Genomic DNA, 22,445 nt, shown 5'->3' with positions numbered 1-22,445 from the left:
CGGTTGAGCCCTTTCACTGATGGCCCTCCTGTCTCCCCCCAGGCCCTGGGGAGTATCCTGGCCTACCTGACTGATGCCAAGAGGAAACTACGGCAGGTCGTATGGGTCAACCTGAGGGAGGAGGCCGTGCTGGAGTGTGACGGGCACACCCACAGTCTGCGGTGGCCTGGGCCGCCCATGGCCTCCGACCAGCTTGAGGTGAGGTCCTCCTGCCTTCCGCACACCCCTACCTTGGGGGCCTTCTGGGAAATTGGCCTGGGAGGGTCTTCGGAAGATCCCGTGCAGGCTCCTCTTGTAAGATGGAGAAACCGAGGCTCCAAGAGGAGCAGACTCAGGGAGTGGCTGAGTCACATCTCTATTTGGCCATCTCCCTGGCTCTGGGTTCCTGAGGCTCAGGAAGGGGCAGGGGTGAACATGAACGCCAGGACTGGTCCTGGCCATGGCAGGCTCTGGCCTTGCGGGGCTGGCCTGGAGGCTGCCTCAGTGGCCTGAGCCCTCTGTCCCCCTCCTCTAGAACCTGGAGTCCCAGCTGAAGGCCCACCTGAGTCTGCCTCTCCCAGGCACGGGGGGGCCACCGACCCTCAGGTTCCAGACGTGCCTCACCACGAAGGAGGTCTTCACCCAGCACCGTGGGGCCTACCCTGGCCTCACTTACCACCGCATCCCGCTGCCCGACTTCTGCGCCCCCTGCGAGCAGGTGAGGGCGCTGTGCGGGCTGGGCCTCTGGGGAGCCAGAGGAGGCCCTCTCCCGCCGCCCCCTCTGGCCTGGGCCTCGGCTGTGGGTGCAGCTCCCCCGAGGGACTGGGAGCTCGTTCCATGAGCCTTCAGATATGACCACGTGGTTCTTCGCTCCCTTCCGAGCGTCGTGTCTGCAGTGCGTGGACGCACCTGTGTGTTTCTTATGTGTTGTAGGTGTGCGTGGGGGGAGCGTACCCATGGTGTTTGCAGTGTGTGGGTGCCGTTGTGCAGTGTGTACGTGTGTGGTGGGTGTGTTGCTATGCAGTCTGGTATGTGCATCTTGTTTGTACCAGGGGCATGGGGCAGGCGTGTTTGGGGACTGTGTGGTGTGGTATGTGTGTGGGGGTTGTGGCGAGCTTGTGTGTGCCCCAGGCCGTTTGTGTGTTGTACGTGTGTTCTCTGTAGGATCGAGTCTTCGCAGGAGGCTATGTGGTTGGTGTGTCTGAAGGTCTTTGGATAGGTCTGTGGTGCGTGTGCCCAGCATGATTGCGTGCGGGGCGTTGATACATCAGTTGTTGGGTGATGTGTCTGTGCGGGGTGTGGTTCTGGGGGGGATGTGGGGGGACCTCTGATGTGCAGCCTGGAAGAGGCAGGGATGGGGGCTTGTAGTTCCTGCCTCCGTGGTTCTCGGTTCCCGTTGTTTGTCGCCCCCTGGTGGACCCATGCGGCAGTGACCGGCTGAGGTCTGACCCCTGCCCTCAGGCTGGGACCTGGGTTGGGTCCCTCTCAGGCAAGAGCGGGGCGGGGGGGGTCCCTGCGCAGCCCTGGAGGACACAGCACGTGGGAGTGGCATGCACATGCGTCGTGTCCTGCCTGGTGGAGGGTGTGTGTGTGCGTGTGCGTGCGTGTGCGTGTGTGCGTGTGCGTGCGTGTGTGCGTGCGCTCTCGCGTCTGGCCCGGGGCCTGGGGCAGGGGGCGGTGGCAGTCCCGTGGGTACTGACGGGAGCTGAACTGTGAGCACGCAGGTTGTGGGGCTGACATAGGGCCCGGCCCGGCTGTCCCAGGAAAGCTGCTTTGGGGTTGCCATCTGGAGGGGTGGGCCGCGTCGGGAGTCTTCAGCCTGGAGTGCCCGCTGCCTGACTCAGACCCCGGTCCCCCCACCCAGGATTTTGACCGACTGCTCGAGGCTCTGCGGGCTGCCCTCGCCAAGGACCCGGGCACTGGCTTTGTGTTCAGCTGCCTCAGTGGTCAGGGCCGGACCACGACCGCCATGGTGGTGGCCGTGCTCGCCTTCTGGCACATGCAGGTATGTGTGGCCTGTCCCGCGTAGACAGGGCAGGGTGGTGCTCGGCCCCTGGGACCCTGGCTGTGGCAGGAGCGTGTGGGGGACAGGGATGGTGCATGGCGTGGTCCCGGAGCCTCTCCCGCCAGTCCTGGGTTCCTCACGTGGGGGAGGGCGCCACCTGGACGGACGTGCTCCCTGTCCCAGCAGCTGTCCTCTCTCAGGGCTTCCCCGAGGTGGGCGAGGAGGAGCTCGTGAGTGTGCCTGATGCCAAGTTCACCAAGGGTGAGTTTGAGGTGAGTACACCCCAAGGGGCCCCCCGGGGACACCTGGGTGAGGGGAGAGGGCGAGTCTTGCCGGTAGGTCTGGGGGATCTTCAGAGCTCTTCTTAATTATGTCTGCATCGCAGTGCTCGCCTGCTCCCATTTCACAGATAAGCAAGCCAAAGCATGGTCAGCTTGGCTCTGGGCCCTGACAGATGGCTCTTGGAGAAGAGGGGGCTAGACTGAGCCCCCTCTGCTTGGCCCTGCCGCTGCTCTGTGCCCTGGGGGAGGCCCCTGGCCACATCTTGTCTGGGTGACGCTGAACAGCTGCCTCACAGGCGTCTGGGCTCCAGCTGTGGCTGGTGACCTTGCTGCCGGGCCGTGGCCTGTCCCACCCCACCCCTGTTTCAGTCCAGGGCACTGGGTGGACGGCCACTCACATTTCCGATTTAGTCACCCCTGTATTGTGTACCTGCCACATGTCATCACCCCTGACACCTTGCAAGTAGGCAGTGGGGTCCCTATCTTACAGAGGGGGGAATGTGGCGCTCAGAGCTGGCGTGCGGCTCTCTGGTGTTGGTGCTGTGGTCGGCTCCTGCCTCGTCGGCTGGCCTCATCACATTCCCCTCCCCTACTGTCCCTGCTGTCCTGTCACCCTGTCCTTTACGTGCTCCCTCAAACTTGCCAAACTCCCTCAGCTTCTTGGCCTTTGCCTATGCTGTTCCCTCTCTTGAAACTCCTCTCTTCCTTCTCCTTGCTGATTCGCTGATTCTTAGATTTTTATTTTTTTCACTGTGGTAAAATGTACATATTGTATAATTTACCATTTGCACCATGTTTAAGTGTACAGTTCTGTGGCACTGAGTACATTCACTTTGCCGTGCAACCATTACTGCCATCCGTCTCCAGAACTTTCTCTTGATTGTACACCGACCATACCCATAAAACAGGAACTCCCCATTCCTCCCTCCCCAGCTGCTGGTGACTACTGTTCTACTTTCTATCTCTATGGATTTGACTGTTCCTTATATGTCATACAAGTAGAATCACCCAGTCTTTGTCCTTTTTTGTCTGGTCTATTTCATTTAGCAAAATGTACTCAAGATTCATCCACATTGAGGGTCTATTAGCTTTCACTCCTTTTTCAGGCTGAGTAATACCCTGTTGTATGTACGGACCACGATTTGTTTATCCGCTCATCTGTTGGTGGACACTTGGGTCACTGTCACCTTTTGGTGATTATGAATCATGCTGCTATGAACACGGGAGTATAAATACCTGTTCGGATATCTGCTTGCACTTTCAGAAGTGGAATTGCCAGATCATATTGGCAACCTGCTTAATTTTTAAACAACGGTCATGTTGTCTGTGGCAGTGGCGCCATTTTACGTATCCACCAGCAAAGCACCGGAGGTTAAGTTTCCCCACGTTTTTGCCAACCCTTGTTGTTTTCTGTTCTGGTGGTGGCCATCCTGGTGGATGTGAGGTGGTATCTCATTGTGGTTTTGAGTTGCATTTCCCCGATGACAAGTGAGGCTGAGCCTTGGGCTCGTTGGCTACCTGCATGTCTTCTATGAGGATAGGCCTGTTCAAGGTCGTTGCCCATTTTTGATTTGGTTTGTTTTGTTGTTGAGTGATGGGAATTTTTAAATATATTCTGGATCTCCATCCCTTATTAGAGATGTGATTTGCAAATACTCCCTTTCGTTCCACTGGTTGCCTTTTTATGCCGTTGATGGTGTCCTTTCTTTTGTGCCTGTGCTTCTGATGTCCTGTCCAAGAAGTCATTGCTACGGGCAACATCATGATGTTTTCCTGTTTTCTTCTATGAGTTTCATGGTTTTAGCACATGTTTAGGTCTTTGATCCATTTTGAGTTAAATTTGCACGTGACTATCCAATTTTTCCAGCACCACTTGTTGAGATGGGCCTTGACAAGGTGGCCCTTTGTGTAGGGTGAGCCTGTTGCTGGGGCTGGAGGCCCCACCAACCCCCCTTTGTTTTCTCTCTGCCCCCCCGGCCCCAGGTGGTGATGAAGGTGGTGCAGCTGCTGCCTGACGGGCACCGTGTGAAGAAGGAGGTGGATGCGGCCCTGGACATTGTCAGTGAGACCATGACGCCCATGCACTACCACCTGCGGGAGATCATCATCTGTACCTACCGCCAGGTGAGCCTTGCCCCGACTCAGGTGTCCCTCCCCCGTGCACAGTGAGGTGTGGTTCTGTTACTTTTTCACCTGGAAGTGACCTATGAGATGGAAACACACCCAGTCCCGGCTCCCCCGGCTTGATTTGGGAGTGCTTGGTGAGGTGTATGCGCCGCTGACATTCAGAGTATTTGACAGCTGTGGCAGCCCCAGGACCAGTCAGGGGTGTGGCCAGTCAGAACCAACACCCTGTCCCAGACCCCTGTGGTGGTAGGTGTTAACTCTTCAGGTTCTGGGTCGTGGGGACTGCTGCGGGTCCCGGGCAGGAGTCAGGTTGGTAGATGGGGCCACTCCAGGGGGTTGGCAGGCGAGCAGCAGGGCAGCCGTTCAGTCTTTTAATGACTGATGCCGCACGACTGCCCACTCAGGACCTGTGTACGTCTGTGCTGTCTGGGGGCTGGGACTGGCCCCCAGATTGACCTTCTCAGTTAAAAATTGTGTTTGGATAACTCATGAAATGCTAAAAATGAAAAGGTTCCCATAAATTACAAATTTTATGTAAAAATCCAGAATTTCAGCCTATTTAGAAAAAAATGTGCCTTTCCGTTAGTCTATGGGACTCTATCATACACAGATCTCCTGGCCCAGTCAGATGACTTGACATTACCTTCTGGTAACCAAGTTCACCCATCTCCATTCCAGAGGCCAGGATGCTGCTGACCTCAGCAGTGGGAGGATAGGGATCCCTGAACCCCATCCAGGGTTTCCTGGTGGTGGGAGTGGAGCAGAAGCAAGATATAGAGTCGTTCCCCAGTATGGCCACCAGGTGGCCTTAGTGAGCCAGGCCTGGGCCAAACTCTCAGAGAGGCTGAAGAGCAGAAGGCTTCTTCACTCTCTAATCCAGTCCTTTTCACCCCCGCAGCACACTAGTTTCACACGGGAGCTTTAAAACATTCCCATGCCTGACTTCCATCCATAGAGAGTCTCATTTAGTAGGTCTGCTTGGGGGCCAGCGTGTGGGTTTTTTGTTTTTAAAGTTCCCTAGGTGATTGCAATGCATAGTCAAGGTGGAGAAGCACCTGGTCTAAGCAGGAGCCCCCATTTGCGGTGAGTTTCAAGATCGCCTGCGGGGCCCGTTGCTGGGCTCCGTTCTGAGTTTCTGATTCCATAGGTCTGGAAAGCTCTGAGCTGATGCTGATGCTCCTGGTGGGGGGGCCACACTGGGGGATCTGCCGCAGTTGAGTCTCACCTCTTGCTGTCATCTTAATAACCACTTTATGGAGATAGAATTCACATGCCATACAACCCAGTTATTTAAAGTGTGTAATTCAACGGTTTTTGGTACATTCACAGAGCTGTGTAGCTATCACCGCAGCTAGGCACAGAACATTTTCATCACCCCATTTCGCCCTCCCCCAAACCTAGGCAACTGTGAATCTACTTTCTGCCTCTATGGATTTGCCTATTCTGGACATTTCATAGGAATGGAATCATACACTATGTGGTCCTTGTGACTGGCTTCTTTCACTCAGCATGATGTTTTCAGGTTTCATCCGTGTTCCAGCACAGATCATTACTTCCTTCCTTTTTGTGACTAACATTCTATTGCATGGATACATCACATTCTGTTTTTGGTGTCATGCCTCATCTAAGGTCATGAGAATTTACCTCTAAGAGGTAAGTAGATTTCTTCTAAGATTTTATGGTTGTGACTCTTTATATTTAGTCTTTGATTCATCTTGAGTTAATTTTTATATATGGTGTGAGGTAGAGATCCAACTTCGTTCTCTTGCATGTAGATACCCAGTTGTCCCAGCACACGCGTTGAAAAGACAGTTCTTTCCCCATTGAACTGTTTAGGCACCTCTAAGAAAATCCATTGACTGTAAATATAAGGGCTTATTTCTGAGCTTTTAAATCCTGTTCCATTGATCTGTTTGTCTATTCTATGCCAGTACTGTACCCATCTTAATTACCGTAGTATTGTAGTGGGTTTTGAAATTAGAAAATGAATTCTCCAAGTATGACTTCTTTTTCAGAACTTACTTTGGCTATTCTGAGTCCCTTGTATTTCCAAATGAATTTTAGGATTAGCTTGCTAATTTCTGAGAGAAAAAAAAAAGCCAACTGAGATTTTGATGCAGATCAGTTTGGGGAGTATTGCCATCTTAACGATAGTTACTCTTTTGATGCATGAACGTGAGATGTCTTTCCATTTATGTAGGACTTCTTTGCTTTTTTACAACGTATTTTATAGTTTTCAGAGTGTGAGTTCTATGCTTTTTATATTAAATTTATTTGTAAGTAGCTTATTGCTTTTATGCTATTATAAATGGAGTTAATTTCTCAATTTCATTTTTTAGCTTGTTCATTGTTACTATATAGAGATACAGTTGATATTTGTATATTGATCGTCTATCTTGCAACCTTGCTAAACTAATTCATTAGTTTTAATACTTTCTTTAGTGAATTTCTTAGAATTTTCTATTTACAAGACCGTGTTGTATGCAAATAGAGATAGTTTTGCTTCTTTCTTTCTAATTTGGATGCCTTTTGTTTAATCTTCTTGTTTCATTGCCCTGGCTAGATCCTCCAGTGGAATGTTAAGTAAAAGTGGCTAGCGCAGACATCCTTGTCTCGTTCCTGATCTTAGGGGGAAAGCTCTCAGCCTTTCACATTAAATCTGATGTTAAGTGTGGCTTTTTCGTAGATACTCTTTGTCAGCTTGAGAAAGTTCCCTTCCATTCTTAGTTTATTGAGTGTTGTTTTTTTTTCAGGAGGAGATGTTGAATGTTGTTAAATGTTTTTTCCATGTCTGTTGAGATGATTATCATGGTTTTTGCCCTTTATTGTATTGACGTGGTATGTCATTTTAATTGAACTTTAGGTGTTAAACCAACCTTGTATTCTGGGATAAATCCTATTCGGTCATAGTGTGTGTCTTTTTACGTTGGTAGGTTTGGTTTGTTGAGGATTTTTGCATTGGACTCAAAAGAGATCTTGGTTTCTTATGTCTTTGTTCGGTTTGCCATTAGGGTCCTGCTGGCCTCACAGAATGTGACTGTCTCACTTTTGCAGATGAGACCGAAACCTCGAGAAGGGAGAGGCCATCATATGTGCATTAGTCAGCTGAGGGTGCCACAGCGAAATACCACAACCGCATGGCTTAAACAACAGGAGTTTATTTTCTCATATTGTGGAGGCTGGAAAGTCCAAGATGAAGGTTCTGACTGGTTTGTTTCCTGTGAGCACTCTTGTCCTGCTTGCATATGGCCGCCTTCTCACTGTGTCCTCCCGTGTGGCCTTCCCTGGGTGCCTGGATGTGAACAGATAGTGGGGAGGGAGAGAGAGAGGGAAGGGGCCATCTGGTATCTTTTCTTATAAGGATACTAATCTTAGAGGTCCTGAAACTACTGGTAGAGAACAAAGAGCGAGCTAAAAGCAACCTCAGGCCCAGCAGCTGGGATTTCACAAGCCAGTTTAAGAAAGGGAAGGCCCTTTCTAGGGTTGTCATTATAGAACCTTGCTAAATGTGTCCATTTGAGAGAAAGGAGGGAAGGAAGGAAAGAAAGAAGCAAAAATTTAAAAACCTGACTACTGTCTACGTGGTTGGCATTTCATAAAAGAAAGGATATTTTAGTACCAGGAAAGTAGAATAGACATGATCTCAGAGTAGAGAAGAGTTCTTGAAAAGATTTATGTTTCTGAGTTCCTATGGACCTGTGAAACCGATTATGGACCCAGATTTGGGAATCACAGCTTTTAGTGACCAGGTTGCTATGTCGTTTAGCCAGAAAGGCAGAATGTCTTTCCTCCAAGGTCACCCTGCACTTGACCTGGCCTGGCTAGACCCGGAGCGTGTGTCCTGCCTGAGGTCAGGATGGCCTGAGCTCCCCCAGCTGCCTCAAGATTAGAAGGGGCCTCCGGCCTGCTCCATGCATGCATGTGTATAGACTCTGGAATGCTGGATTGTTCTGGGCTGACTGGCAGAAGGAATGTGAATGTAGGAGTTGGAGGAGCCTGGGTTCCAACAGCAGTCTTCATCCTCTCTGACTGCCTGTGTCCCCACCTGCCAGGCCGGACCAATACTGCTTCCTGGCAGGGCTGTGTGTGGGAAGGACACCAGGGACCGGAAGGAAGTACAGGGCTGACACACGACAGGTGTTCAACTAATGGGAGAGCTCTGAGGATCACTGTAGGACCAGAGTATCCTGTGATGTCCCTGTAGCTTCAGAATCCCCACGGAGACCCTCAGATTTTAGTGCTAAAGAACTTACAGAGCATCGTCCCCTCTGTTGACAGGTGAGCTAGAGAGCGGGTTGTCTGGGGTCCCACGTGCGTTGGTGTCAGAGCAGGGCTGAGAGGCAAAGATTCTCACTCCCGGCCCCCAGCCTTGAAAAGGTGTTTCATACCACCCAGCGCCTGGTCCGTGTTTAGATTTTCCGTGGGAGATTTTAGCCTCACAAAGCCTTTTTGTGGTTGGATCAGGATCCCAAGAAGAGCCACAGATCCCATGTGGCTGATGTGGCCCATGGAGTCTAGAGCTTCCCCCTCCTCTTCCCCTGAAGCGTCACCCTGGACGTAAGCGTCACCCCTGAAGCGTCACCCCGGGCTGCTTGCTTGGCATCTGCCATCCGGACCTGGCTAGTTGCACGCCTGGCTTTAAGTGAACTGCGTCACAGCTCCTCGCTTCCTGTCTATGGGCAGAGCCGGCGGCGTGATCCTATCCGGCTTGGTATTTGGCCGACATGGTCACGGGGGATGCTGTGGGCTGCCACGGGGGTACAGAAAGCCCCGTGGTCTCTTTTGTGACCTGACAGCTGCTGGCGCTTGTCCCCTGGATTCTTTATTTCACTGAGGTTTTGCAAAATGCTGAGAGGCTGGCTCTCTCCTTCCCTCTCCGTTAATGAACTGCAGTCATTCCAGAAAGATACGCCCCGTCGAGGTGTGGTGGAGGCAGGAAGGCAGGGCCGGAGCTTGGTTTTTCACTTGGCTTGCTCGTGTGCAAAGAAGGTTTGGGTGGTGCTTCTCTAAAGCCGAGGGGAAGGATGTTGGGTTTGGTGAGCCCTCGGGCTCCTCCAGACTCGGAAGAACCTGGAGTCTGTGATGAGGGGCTGGGTGGCCAGGGTGGCCTGGGAGAAGGAAGACGGAGGGGCTCCTGAGGGGAGGCTGGGAGTTGCTAGAGGCCAGTGCTGGAGGCCAGGGGACCCAGCCCCCACACGTCCCAACTCAGAAACAGCGTGGGAGGTGCTCCCACGAGGCTGACTGTACATTTTCTCATCCATGGTCTGGCTCAGTCCTTACCCTGTGTCTGTGCTTGAGGAAGGGCCGGCTGTACCATCACATTTGTGTTTACATTTGAGCAAGGGAGGCCCTGGGCTTGCCCAAGAACCCACCGCTGGTGGATGGCAGGAGGAGAGCGAGACCTCAGTCCCAGACCAGATCGGGCCTCTCCGCCAGGCTGCCCTGCTGCCTGGGTTGGAGGAGGCAGGTTCACCTCCCTCCCACCTCAAGCCCTGCTGCTGGGGGTGAACATCAGAACTAGAAGCCACGATCCGTGGCTTGTGTTCCCAGCCTGAGAAGGCCAGAGGACAGGAGCACGTTGCAGACTCGGGCCACAGGCACAGGGGGGATGGGACCAAAGCCGCACGCACATTCTCCACAGAGACAGGCCTTCCCCGGTACGGCTGCCTTGGCCCCCCTCTCTGCCTGGGCCTGTCCCAGGCTCCCTGGCCTCTGCGGGTTGCAGCCCAGCGCTGTGTCCTCCGCTCTCTAGAGCGTCAGTGAGACTGAGCGGGGGCCTGACCAACCCTACGTATGTGAGGGGCCAGAATGCTCAGGGCATTTTAAAAACCACCGCAAAAGGCAAAAGGAAAGAGAAAGCTCTCTGAACTAAGCCACTCTGTGAGGTTGTGATAGAGGTGACAAGGCTGGGTCCCAGGCTGAAGAGAAGGCTGGGCCCCAGGCTGAGGAGAATCCGGGATGGCCACCAGCCCACGGTGGGGACACCATCTGGTGAATTAGTTGTTTCCTGCTGGGTCTGCAAAGGGAAAAATGTCTGTGACAGAAACCAAGGTCAGGGCTCTTGGAGGAAGTCCTGCTAGAATCATTAATGCCAGGGCCCTTTTCCTTAGCCTTGGCTGGTGATGTTAATTCTTAGTGTTCTGTGTTTAAAAGTCTTGTGTGTCTACCCGTCTGTCCCTTCAGAAAGAGTTTGAAGAAAAACTGAGATAAAAGTAGCCACACAGAGAGAAATAAAATGTCATTTGGTCTCGAATTGAGATTTCGTCTATAAATCTCTAACTCTGAGCAGTGCTTTTTGAGTTTTCTAAGACCTTACTCTTTTGTCTCCTTTGGTCCTCAGAGCAGCTGGTAAGGAGGGGATGGTAGGTTTTACGAGGCCATTTTACTGAGGAAGACACTGAGGCCTAATGACACGGTGATCAGCTTGAGGCAGGACCAGAACCTATCTCCCAACTCCTCGGCCTGTGTTCCTGTCCTCCCCGATGGCCATGACCCAGTTTTGTTGTGGTGGAAAAAGGAAGGGGCAGGTGAGGAAGCCACCAGGCCCTACCGCACGGGCTGCCCTGGGTTGGTGCAGAGTTGCCAAAAGGTCAGAGGTTCAGCTCGGTGCCCCCAAAGACTAAGGGTATTATCTTCAGAAAAATACAGAGTGAGACAGCTCCGGCTCTGAGCCCCAGGTGGGGTCCTTCTCCATCTCTCCATGACTCTGGCTTGGCCACAGTCGTTCCCTGGAGACCTCATTGCAGTAGGTAATGTGTCTCCAGGGCCCAGGCTGTGCAATTAGAGCAGCCCTGGAATGCTGCGAGCTGTCACATAAAATACAATGGAAGGAAAGGGCTGCTTCCCGAGGCTCTTTCATACCCAGCCCAAGATAGAGCCGGTGGGTGGATGAGCGGCTGCTCGCACAGTGTATGTGTTGTGTACATGCATGTGTGTGTTGTGTGCACGCGTGTATTGTGACATGCATGTGTGGTGTGCGCATGCAGGTGTGTGCACATGCATGTGTCTGTTGTGTGCATGTGTTCTGCACACGCATGTGTGCGTGTATGTGTTGTGTGCATGTGTGTGTTGTGCACATGCATGTGCGTGCATGTGTGTTGTATGCACGTGTATGGGTTTGTGCACATGCATGCGTGTTGTGTGCATGCATGTGTGTGCATGCGTGTGTCCTGTGCATGCCTGTGTGTTGTATGCATGCATATGTGTTTGTGCACATGCATGTGTGTGCATGTGTGTGCATGCGTGTGTTGTGTGTGTCGTGCGCATGCATGTGTGTGTTGTATGCATGTGTATGGGTTTGTGCACATGCATGCGTGTGCATGTGTGTGTCCTGTGCATGCCTGTGTGCGTTGTATGCATGTATATGTGTTTGCGCACATGCATGTGTGTGCGCGTGTGTGTGTGTTGCACACATGCACGTGCGTGCATATGTGTGTGTATGTGTAGGGCACATGTTCTCAGCAGCTGCGGCCTCTCTTGCTTTCCCCTCCTTCCCACCGTGTGGCTGAGCCGGAGCAGTCTCCGCCCTCCAGGGGGACTTCCTGCTTTACCCTGCAGCAAACGTGCCCTGAGCACCTCCGTGAGCGGGGCTTGTCCTAAGTGTGCATGCACCATCAGGCTTGGAACTTTCAGTGGTTCCAGAGGGGTCTCGATCTCAGCCTGTATACGCCCCATCAAGGAGAGCCTGCCCTTGTGCTCGCTGCTGACACTGTTAGCTTGTGGTTGTCACGGGGGGGGGGGGGGGGTGATTCTGCTGCTCATGTCTCCACACTGGGCCAGAGCTCATCTCTGAAACGCTGACTCCCAGACCTTGCCTTGCACAAGTAGGGCTCCACAGACATCTGTCTAGTGAGCAGACGAATGGGTGGAAGGTTGAATAAGTCATCATTTGATTAAATAGGAAAACTAACCGCTACCCTTCCTTATACCTTTTTGGTTTTTGTCCACATTGTTGGTCTGCCAGGAGAGGGCGCTCTTCTCCAGCCTCCCAAAAATGCCCAGGGTCTGAGCTGGAAACCCCGGAGTTCTAGCCAGGGCTCTGCTAGGAACTTCCCGCACAACCCTGGGTGAATTGCTTTGGCCTGCCTGGGCCTCTCCTTTCCCATCTGTCACCTGGGGTCATGGTTGCTTCTCCACCTGCCTGGAAGGGTGGCGGTGAGCACAGCCTGGGTACAAGGTGAAGTGGGAGTGGGGTGTGTAGGGTGCGGTGGGCAGGGGGGCTGGGAAACCTGGCCAACTTGCTAGCTTATGTGCAAGGCAGTGGGCTCCTGAGGACCGTGTCTTGGTACCGAATCCCAGAGCCAGGCCTAGGGGTAAATGATGTTTCTGGAATGAATGGCACACAGAGAAGCCCATGGTGCCAAGTTTAGTCCTTTCCTGCGTTGAAAGTACTGAATAAAATGTGTTCTTTGGGGGCGCCTGAGTGGCTCAGACAGTTAAGCGTCTGCTGTCGGCTCAGGTCATGATCCCAGGGTCCTGGGATCGGGCCTGTGTCAGGCTCTCTGCTCAGTGGGGAGCCCGCTTCTTCCTCTGCTTCTCCCCCTGCTTGTGCTTTCTCTCTCTCTTAAATAAATAAAGTCTTAAAAAAATGTTTTCTTTGGAAAACCGGCTACTTGTCTATGGGCCAAGGGGCATTTTCTTTGGAAAACCGGCTACTTGTCTATGGGCCAAGGGGCATTTTCTCTCTTCTGGGGACTAGGTACAGAAAGCTTCCTTGTGCTTGAGGACAAGCCTGAGGACAGGCCTGAGGACGGAGTTTGCATGGATTCATAGAAAGCCCCTGGAAGTGGCTGGCACTGAGTGCTTGGGGCCAATGTCTGACGAGGGGTGGGTGGCACTGAACTTTGAGAAGGATGGTGGGGTCGGCGCTCTGGGACCTCGCCCTTAGAGACCAGCCATCTTTGAGGGCTGTCAGCTGCCTGCCCAGCTGGACGGCAGAGACCCCAGGCCATCCATGCTCATTCCTGTTGAGTGGGTCAGGGAAAGGGCAGCAGGCAGACTCCAATAATGGGGGTGTTGTCCGGCTTGGATTGGCTCGGGCCCTGAACCTGGCCTCCCTGGCTCTTCTTGTTTCTCTCCTTGGGCTCTGTTTGCCCACGGCCTAGGCTGCGTCCAGCTCTCCATGTGACTCCGGCAGGTCAGTTCACCTCTTCGACCTCGGTCTCCCCTTCTGGAAAGCAGAAGGGTTGATGTAGGTAACCCCAGGCAGTCCATGAGGCAGGGCTTAATAAATATGGGAGGTGGAAGTATCCATAAGTCCCTGATTCAGCAGACGTTTCTTGTACGCCTCCTGGGGGCCAGGCACTGGGCTGGTTCTGAAGATGCCTCATGAACAGCACAGGGAACTTCCTGCCCTTGTGGAACCCACTACTCCAGGGAGGGAGACACAGAAGGAACAAGATGCAAGGGAAAGTCACGTGTCAGGTCGTGATCCGTCTGTGGGGGTCAGGGGTTGCAGGTTTACATGGGGTCTGGATCAGGAAGGGGCTTGATGAACAGGTGGCATTTAAATACAGACCTGAGGGGGTGAGTGGGGGAGCCATGCTGACATCCAGACCGAGGGATACGGCAAGTGCAGAGGCCCTGAGGTGAGGGCTTGCTGGTATGTTTGAGGGGCAGGAGAGGAGGTCAGAGGTTACAGGGGCAGGGGGCAGGGGGATGGGGCCTGCTCCGGGATTACTGGGATGATTACACAGATGTCAGCTTCTACTCTGAGTGCCAGTGAGGGTCTGTACAGTGGGTTGAGCAGAGGAGCCAACTTAAGGTTCTGGCAGGCTCACTCTGGGGCTCTGCTGGGAATAGGCTGCAGGAGTGCGGTGAGGGGGGCCAGGGAGGCCAGTCAGGCGCTGTCACTGAGGTGAGGCGACTTGGCCTGAGGGGGTAAGAGGCGAGCAACAGCTGGGAGTGTTTGGAGATGCCCTGACTGCTTGGGTGTGGGGCTGAGAAGGGGCGAAGTTAGGGAGGGACGCCAGGTTTTGGCCTGAGCAGCAGGACGGATGGACACTAAGAGGGGCACACATGTGGACCACCGGGTTTTGAGGTTGTTCAGGAGGTTCGCCTGGGCCCTGCTTCGTGAGTTTGGAAAGCTGGATTGATACCTACCTGGAGTCCTCAAGCATGGCAGCATGCTTGGAGCTCTATTCAGCATGGAGTCTGGATTCCTGGGGGTGGGGGCGTGCACGTGGGGTCCCCAGTGTCCTGTCTGGACTCTAGATTCCTGATGGCATTGGAGGCATGAGACCGGCTGAGCTGGTCTGGGGAGTCAGTGCTCATCCTCCGGCCGGTACCTGCTGGATGCCCAGTGACATCGACGTTCAGGGTGGTGGGGAGCAGGGAAGATGTAAACCTCCTTATAATCTGGTGCCCGCCCCCAGGCTTGTTTTCCAGACTGATCGTTCCTTGGGGAGCAGAGGAGCTGGAGGGATGAGTGAAGCAGGGCCTTTCCAGGCAGGAGGAAGGTGGGGGGTTAAGGTATAGAGGCAGGGGTGAGGCAGGGGGTGTTTGAGCTTGATGATGGCGAAAGGGCCCAAGGCAGTCAGAGTTTGGTGTTTGGAATATGTGTCCCAGCTGGGAACTCTGACATTGGGCAGTTACTCAGCCTTGTCCAGCCCCATCTGCAAAATGGGTGCCCCTCTCGGAGATGTTTTAGGATCTAACACTCAGCTCTGGGTGTGACACGCTCAGCCTGGCAGGTGCAGATGGGAGACCCCAGACACACCTAGGGAGGCGCATCAGCCCTGCCTCAGTGGGTCTCCTCCATGTGGCCCAGAAAAGGGCAAAGCTTCCAGAGAGCCATCGCTGGCAGTGCTGGGCCCACGTGGACACTGGCCGACCGCAGGCCTCAGAGAGCCGAAATGCCCAGCACCCTGGCCACCGTTCCTAGGCCCCTTCTATTTTAGGGCGCAGTCCCAATGGATGAGGAAGCCTTGTCCAGCTCCACCTCAGCTAATGACAGCCTGGCCTGCCAGGCCATTTAAAAACAGCTCCACTATTTTTATCAACAGGAGGAGGCTGCCCTCACCTCCTCCCCAGACAGTGCCCACATAGGGTGATTTTAAGGAAACTGGGGCCTTGATAGAAAGATGGGTCATTGTCTCAAATCACAGACTATGATCGCACAGAATGTGCCCATGGAACCTTCTGGAGGGTGTCAGGTGTCACCTTAACTTGCGGTCCGAATTTAGAGCTAATTCTACCCTACCTTGCCAGTGGGGCTCGGAAGGAATCCCTCAGCCTGTCCACCCTGAATATTGCTCAGACGCAGTCCTCTCTGGTGTCTCTGGGAGCAGCAGGCCCCTGTCCCCATGGGAGTGGGGGCTTGGAGAGGATAGGGCTGAGGACCAGCCCCAGAGCCGAGGGCTTTTCATGCCCACAGGGTATTTCTTGAGCGCTCTCTAATTCAAAGTAGTTTAAAATTGTTCTTGTCTGGTGGAACTGTGATGATTTTCTCTCCCCCTTTCTATGAAAATGTCCAATCAGCTCCAGGGATGGAGATGGGGAAGGCAGCAGGAGGGATGGGGTGGGGAGTGCCCCGTGCAGGGCAGCATGGAATGACCCTCCTTAGGGAGAGCGGGGTGGTGGTGTATTGGCCATACTTTGTCTCCAGGTGAAATCTTTTTTTTTTTTTTTTTGGTCCTCTAATTTCTAAAACAAAATTGCATTTTTTTTTTTTTGAGCACCTGCTTGGTTGATCCTTAAAACAAGAGGCTCCCTGCCTACCCTGCTCCTGCAGCAGCCCTGGGGCCGTTTCCACCCTCACCTCCTGCCAGAAGCCCTCACTGGCCCCTTGGCCTGTAGGATCAGGGCCTGGCTGGCCTTCCACACCCTATTCTGGGCCCTGGTCTCCCCCCTTGCCTCCTCCTCTGCGCCCCCTCCCCGTCAGTCTACCTTGGATACACCTCACGCTCTGACCCCTTCCTCCCCTTCTCAGGGCACCATTCTCCCCCCCCCCCACCTCAGATACCCCGGCCTCTCTGACACCCTCACTGGCCCGACTCCCTACCGTCTCGATCCCCTGACCCCGCGCTCTGGCTGCCCTGCTGGCCGTCCGGCCCGTGCGGGTTGCTGCGGGTGGGGCGCGTCCTCCGTGCTGCGGCTCTGTCCTGGTCCCTGGCTGCTGTGGCCGTCCATGGTGTACGGGGGCTTCCTCCTACCTTCCTACCTGAGCAATCCTACCTCCAGGAACATGGGAGCTGGGAGTTTAAATGGCAGGACTGGGCCCAGAGCCGTGTCTCGCAGGGAGTCAGAACAGTGGCCGTGGGCCCCTCGCCCATCCGGGGCCCCATCCAGTGCCACCTTCCAGCCCTGCCCCACCCCCAGCGCCCCAGAGCTGCTCCCGACTACGCGCTCACTCGGCCCCAGGAAGGCTACTACCTGAGGCAGACGTGAGAGGTGGGGGACCACACGCCCTGCAGACAGCCCCACTCCAGCTCCTGGTTCTTGGGTCTGTGGGTCATGTTACGTGGGGGGCAGGGGTCCCGCCCTGGGGCCTTCTCGCGGTGGCGCAGAGAAGATGCACTGGGCTGAGGTGTGCCGAGCCGGCGGCCCAGCTGTGGGGAGGCCGCCCTTCCTGGTGTCCGGGCCGCGGGGCGGCTGTGCCCTCCGAGGATGCTCCCGGCGCCTGAGGGCACAGCCCCTGGGCGAGTCTTCTTCCTGGAGCAGAGAGCTGCTGTGGATGGAGGCCTGGAGGGTGTGGGGTGAGGTGTGGCCTTCCCTCTCCTGGGCTCCCCCTCCAGGGCGGCCTGCACGTCTGTGGTGGGTCACAGGAACAACTCAGGCACGGTGGCATCGTGCCGCAGGGAAGCTGACCCTGTGTGCCTTGGGGTGCCCACCGATGCGCACCCTGAGAAAGCTTCAAGAGGACGCCCTCTAAGTCCCTTTCGTCCTGAGCATTAGCCCCCTGTGAGTCTTCTGTTTGGAGGTCACTCCACCCCTATGCCTTCAGTGACCCCCCGGAGCTAAAGACTTCACCCTGGCTGCAGAGTCCCCGGGGAGCGTCTCAGGCCCCTGACGCGTGGGCCCGTGCCTTGCAGGCTCTACTCTGAGGGGTCTGGGCTGGGGCCCCGGCATGCACGTGCCAGGGTGGCAGGCTGGGCTAGAGGAGGGGGTGGGCTTCCACAGTTGGCTGCCAGCCTGGGTCCCCACCTGCTGGGCACCGTCCTCAGCCTCTGTGCCGCCCCACGGGCTGCTTGCTCTCTCCACGCCGAGCCCCGCTGGCACGCAGGCCCAGCCACGTCCCACGCTCTCTGGGAAGCCTGTCTCCAGTCATGTGCGATCCCTTCTCTCCCCAGCACGTTGCCCGGTGCCATTCTAGAAGGCACTCAGGATGGCTTGTTAAAAACACCGATGCCCCCCGAGCCAGCACACCTCCTTCTTCCCTCAGCCGCTGTGTTTTGTGTTGTGCCCCAGCCCTGGCGGCCTTTCTAGGAACTATTCCAGCCTTGGGGAAGGTGGGGCCTGGGCTGGAGCTGGAGGGCTGCATTCACCCCCTTCTGCCCCTGATCCTGAGCCATATGAGAAATGGGCAAGGAAGTCCGTTAAGGACCAGTTGGGGTCAGAGGCCAAGATGGGGGTCCCCCTCCCAGGAAGAGGGGCTATCACCTGCCTGTGAGCCTCTGGAGGCCGCAGAGCCCCGGCCGTGGTGGCCGAGGGGAGGCTGTGCTGTGTCCGCAGTCAGAGCCCCGATGGCTTGGCCTCCCCTGTAACCTGAGCCGCGGCCATGCCTTCTCGAATCCCTGGCTCCTGTCCCAGCCCTGGTGCTGTGCGTGTGTCTCTGTGTCCATCGTGTGGTGTGTCCGTGCGTGTGGGGGGGACAGACCCCGCACCGACCCCCAGCCCGTGCCCTCATCCTCCAGGCGAAAGCGGCCAAACGGGCGCAGGAGGCGGCGAGGCTGCGGCTGCGGAGCCTGCAGTACCTGGAGCGCTACGTGTACCTGGTGCTCTTCAACGCCTACCTCCACCTGCAGAGCGCTGAATCCTGGCAGCGGCCCTTCAGCTCCTGGATGCGGCAGGTGAGAGGCCGCCCCGCGCGGCTCCCCCGTGGGCAGGGCTGTTGTGTGGCTCTACGGGAAGCTTCCACGAACGGGATTGTGTCTCGTTCAGTGTTGGGTGTCCTGTCCAGCGTCTGCACGTGGCCGGCCGCTGGGAGAAGTTGGAGGCGTGAATCAATGAGAAGGGAGAGGAGGGGTGCGGGGAGCAGCGCAGGGCCGTGTGCCAGGCTGGGCCCTGCTCTGGGCAACCCCAGGGCTGAGCCGACCTGGATGCTTCGTGCCCATGCTCGTGTTCGGCCCTCCCCTGTGCCCGCGTGGGGCAAGACAGTGTGGTGGCCTGGCCCCTGCCACCTTCCAGCCATGACCTGGGACAGGTGGACCCTTCCCTCTAGCTGTCCTCAGCAGGATGGCGGAGATCGTCTTGATGCCGTCCCTGCTCCTGAGAACGTCGTGGTGGGGATCCACGAGATACACCCGGTGTCGTGTGCTGGGCCGTGGGTCCGGTCTGCCGTACATGATGGCTGTTACTCTCCTGTCGGGGAGAACTTGTTCACGGTCAGCGGAGCTGGGTGGTTGGCTCCAGAGCCCACCATGTCTGGGCTAAGATGCCGCCCTCTCACTCCACCTCCACTGTCCTTGTCTCTGCTTGGCCTCCTGGTTCCTCTAGTTCTTCCTCCAGCTTGGCTGGTTTTAGGGGCAGAGCAGAGCTGCTGCCTTGGCACTTCTAGGTCGGGAGAGAGGCCTTCCCCCCTTGGCAACGTGGCCTATGATCACCCCTCCACTGGGATACTGGCCTCTCCTGGCCTTGCCAGCCTGTCCTGACGGTTCTCATCTAGACTCGAGGCTGGACTTAGCTCCCATGGGGCAGGTGGGCTGGAGAGTAGGACTGCTGACCCCAGCCAGAGTGGGTGCAGGAAGGGCACTGGGGCTTAGGCAGGTGTGCAGGTGGGGTCAGAGCTGCCAGGGAGTAGAGGCAGGGGGGCCGCTGCAGAGCCTCGTGGCTGCTGGGTGCTTGTGCTGAAGACAGCCTTAAGGGCGGTCCTCGCGAGGATGAGTGTTGAGTCAGGGGACCCAAGGCCACATTGGGGCCATCCTCTTGAGCAGGCCTAGGCTTGGCTTCCTCTTTGGACCCCTGGGTGTGATGGACGTCGTGGTGGACCTAGGACACTTGGGTTCTGCTTGGAGAGTGGACATTGGGGGAACCAGGGGCTGGGCTGGAGCTTGATCCCCTCCCGAGCTGAACCTAGGTGGTGCGTGTTGGGGGTTGTCCTGGAAGGAGAGAGCTGGTCCAGTCAGGAGTGTGGGCTCCAGCCTCAGGGGCCCTCAGTCCCTTCCTCCTGGGGATGCATGGAAGGTGGGGGTGAAGGTTGCCTCGGGACCTCTGGTCTGAGCGGAGCCTGCATCCTCCCCATCTCCTAGGATAGGGGGAGAGAAGGGAGCTGGTTGTTGAATGGGCGGCATCTCCCAGGCCCTGGGCCCCTGGGCCACAGGGCTGCGTGGAGCATGTCCAGGGAGGCCCCTGCCTGCCCACCTGAGGGAGGCCTGTGGTAGGCCTGCCTGGTCCACGGCTGGAACCCATAGCCACAGGACTCTCGCTGGCTCCCGCACCCACGCTGCCTTCTCTAGCCCTCCGTGGGGGTCCGGCTATAAGGCCCAGAGCTGCCGGGCCCGTGACCCCAAGAGTCTCAGTGGGAACATCAGGGCTGCGTGGGCCCTGGGGTACTTGGCTTCCTGTGCCGCGGTCCTCTTCCTTACTATCTGCTGGGTGCTTTCTGTGCTTCTGGAACCCCCGGCATCGTCCTGGGAGGTAGAGACTGTGTCCCCGGGATAAGGACGCTGAAGCTCGTGGTGGTGAAAGCGCAGACTTGCTGAGGTTGCTGAGCTGGTGGAGGGCAGTGCTGGGCGCCAGGCCCACTGTGTGTGCTGGAGCCCGGCTGAGGGGAGGGGGGCGGGGTGACATGGCAGGGGGCGGGTGACCTGATGACACCCTCCCTCCCTGGGACTACTGCCCCCAGCTCCGCTGTCTTCCCCAGGTGGCATCGAAGGCCGGAGTCTATGAGATCCTCAACCAGCTGGGCTTCCCCGAGCTCGAGAGCACGAGGGACCAGCCCTTCTCCAGGCTGCGCTGCCGGTGGCAGGAGCAGAGCTGCTGCCCCGAGCCCTCCGCCTCTGGGGACTTCCTGTAGGATGTGCTCCCCCCACACCCCGCCCCTGTCCACCCCCTCCTACGGGGCCCCATGCAGGCTGGGGGTTCTCCAGGTGCTCTTCACGAGGAGTGGTCCCGAGGAGCCCATGCCTCAGTTTCCCGGAGAGACTGGGGCGGGGTTGGGACCCTTTTTAAAAAAGAGCTTTTTATAGGACAAGTAGTGCACAGTTATACTTATGAACGACAGGCACCTCTAGGTGCCTCTAGACCTCCAGGAAGGCCCCGTGTGTGCCTTGCAAACTGCAGACGGCTTCCCAGGAGCTCAGCCCCCAAGCGGCCAAGCAAAGCTACTGGCCACGGCCAGTGCGCGCCATCCTCTCCCACCTCACAGCGGTCCTGACAGCCTGGGTGCAGAGCTGGTTTCCCTCTCTTGCTTTCTCTTACTCCCCTCCCTGCTTGGCCTCTCCCCTTTTGCTGCCCCTGGTCCCTGGGAAGAGGACAGGGCTCTTGTGGATTTGTCACCTCAACGGCAGCTTCACCCAGTTCCTTTGCCTCTCATGCCGCATCTCCAACCTAGAGACCCCAAGAAGTACAAGTGCATGGCCTGCTGGGTCTGGCGGAGGCTCTGCCTCTCCTTCCTTCCCCCTCCCCCTCCCCTGGGGCTGGCAGGACTGCAGAGGTCCCAGAGGAGCTAGAAGGGAGGAGTCCCTCTCAGGAGGAAGGAGCTTCTAGAAGGTGGTTGCAGCCCTATGGAAGAGGCCTGCTCCATTTCCCAGGGAGCCAGGGCGGGCAGTGCTGAGGAAGCCCAGGCTCCCAGCAGCGGGTCCTTCTACACTTCTTCCCTACCCTGGCCGCCTGGATGGCCCCAGGTCCCCATCCATTGCAGCAGGAGACCTGAGGACGGCTGGGCGACCCTGAGTGAAGAGCAGAGCATGCGAGTGGGCTAAAGGGAGTTCTAGGCCATCCTGGCTGAGGACCCCTGAGCTTCCCTCCAGAGGGAGCAGAGGGGCCGAGGGTTATCAAGGGGGAGGCCTCGGGAGCAGCTCTGTCCCCACAGTGGGAAAGCTGCGGAGAGTGGTCGGCCCTGTGGAGGTGAGTCGTGTGGCTCTTTCTGTAGGGACCCCTGTCCACCAAAGCCCTGGGGCTGGCCGGTACAGAGGCTGCCCCCTGGACCTGGCTCGTGGAGGCCTGGGAGCCCTCCCTGGCTGGATGCATGTACTTGTGCAGAAAAACAGTGGACCCGTCTCTGGTCATGGGAGAAGAGGCCAGAGTTGCTCACATCTACTTAGTGGTGGAAACTGTTTGGCCATCTTGGCTGAAATCTTCTGCAAAACTACTGTATGTCTGTTCACTACGTTTTTGGATTTGTTTTTATTTTTATTTTTGCATGTGTTAAAAAGTTTTCATTTCTTTGCAGACAAGGTCTACATGAGGGGTCACAGATCAGGCTGAACTGGGAGGGATCCTCTGTGCTTTCACAGTTGGCCCGACTTTCAGCTGTGCTGGGACCATGGGCTGGTCACTGCGCCTCTCTGCCTCAGTTTCCCCATTTGTAAAATGGGAGAATAATACTTGCCTACCTACCTCACAGGGGTGTTGTGAGGACTCATTTGTGATTTTTTTTTTTTGTACAGAGCTTTTGAGCATTAAAAATGGCTAAATGTGAAGTGTGTCTGCCTGCTGACGTCTGTAGTATGTTCTAGAACTGATGTGAGCTGTGGTCCTGGCTCCTTCAGAGTAATGGTGGGTGGGTAAGGGGAGTTGAAAGCACCGATTCTCAGAGAAGGTAGGTTTTTCCAGACATCCCTCTCCTCCTTCCCTCACATCCTTCATGCATGGCCGTCTCACTCTGGGTGCCCAGGGCTGTCATGCTGAGCCCCTCCTCGAAGAAAGCCACATAATAGGTGAATTCATGCTAA

General features: G+C 56.1%; 1 protein-coding gene across 1 annotated transcript in view; it reads left to right on the top strand.

Moving 5' to 3' along the window:
* PALD1 (phosphatase domain containing paladin 1) overlaps positions 1 to 22,193 on the top strand; it is a 34,466-nt gene extending 12,273 nt beyond the window's left edge. Inside the window, exons 13-19 of the mRNA XM_040624208.1 lie at positions 43 to 198; positions 515 to 697; positions 1,844 to 1,984; positions 2,185 to 2,256; positions 4,249 to 4,389; positions 18,246 to 18,401; positions 20,414 to 22,193. Of these exons, the coding sequence (XP_040480142.1) occupies positions 43 to 198; positions 515 to 697; positions 1,844 to 1,984; positions 2,185 to 2,256; positions 4,249 to 4,389; positions 18,246 to 18,401; positions 20,414 to 20,566 (1,002 nt within the window). The 3' untranslated portion in view covers positions 20,567 to 22,193. The remainder of the gene's footprint in view (positions 1 to 42; positions 199 to 514; positions 698 to 1,843; positions 1,985 to 2,184; positions 2,257 to 4,248; positions 4,390 to 18,245; positions 18,402 to 20,413) is intronic.
* The last annotated feature ends 252 nt before the right edge of the window (positions 22,194 to 22,445 follow it).

This window comes from Ursus maritimus, unplaced genomic scaffold (genome assembly GCF_017311325.1).
Source record: "Ursus maritimus isolate PB19 unplaced genomic scaffold, ASM1731132v1 scaffold_7, whole genome shotgun sequence".
Classification (NCBI taxonomy): Eukaryota; Metazoa; Chordata; class Mammalia; order Carnivora; family Ursidae; genus Ursus; species Ursus maritimus.
This window is presented reverse-complemented; position numbering and strand designations above follow the sequence as displayed.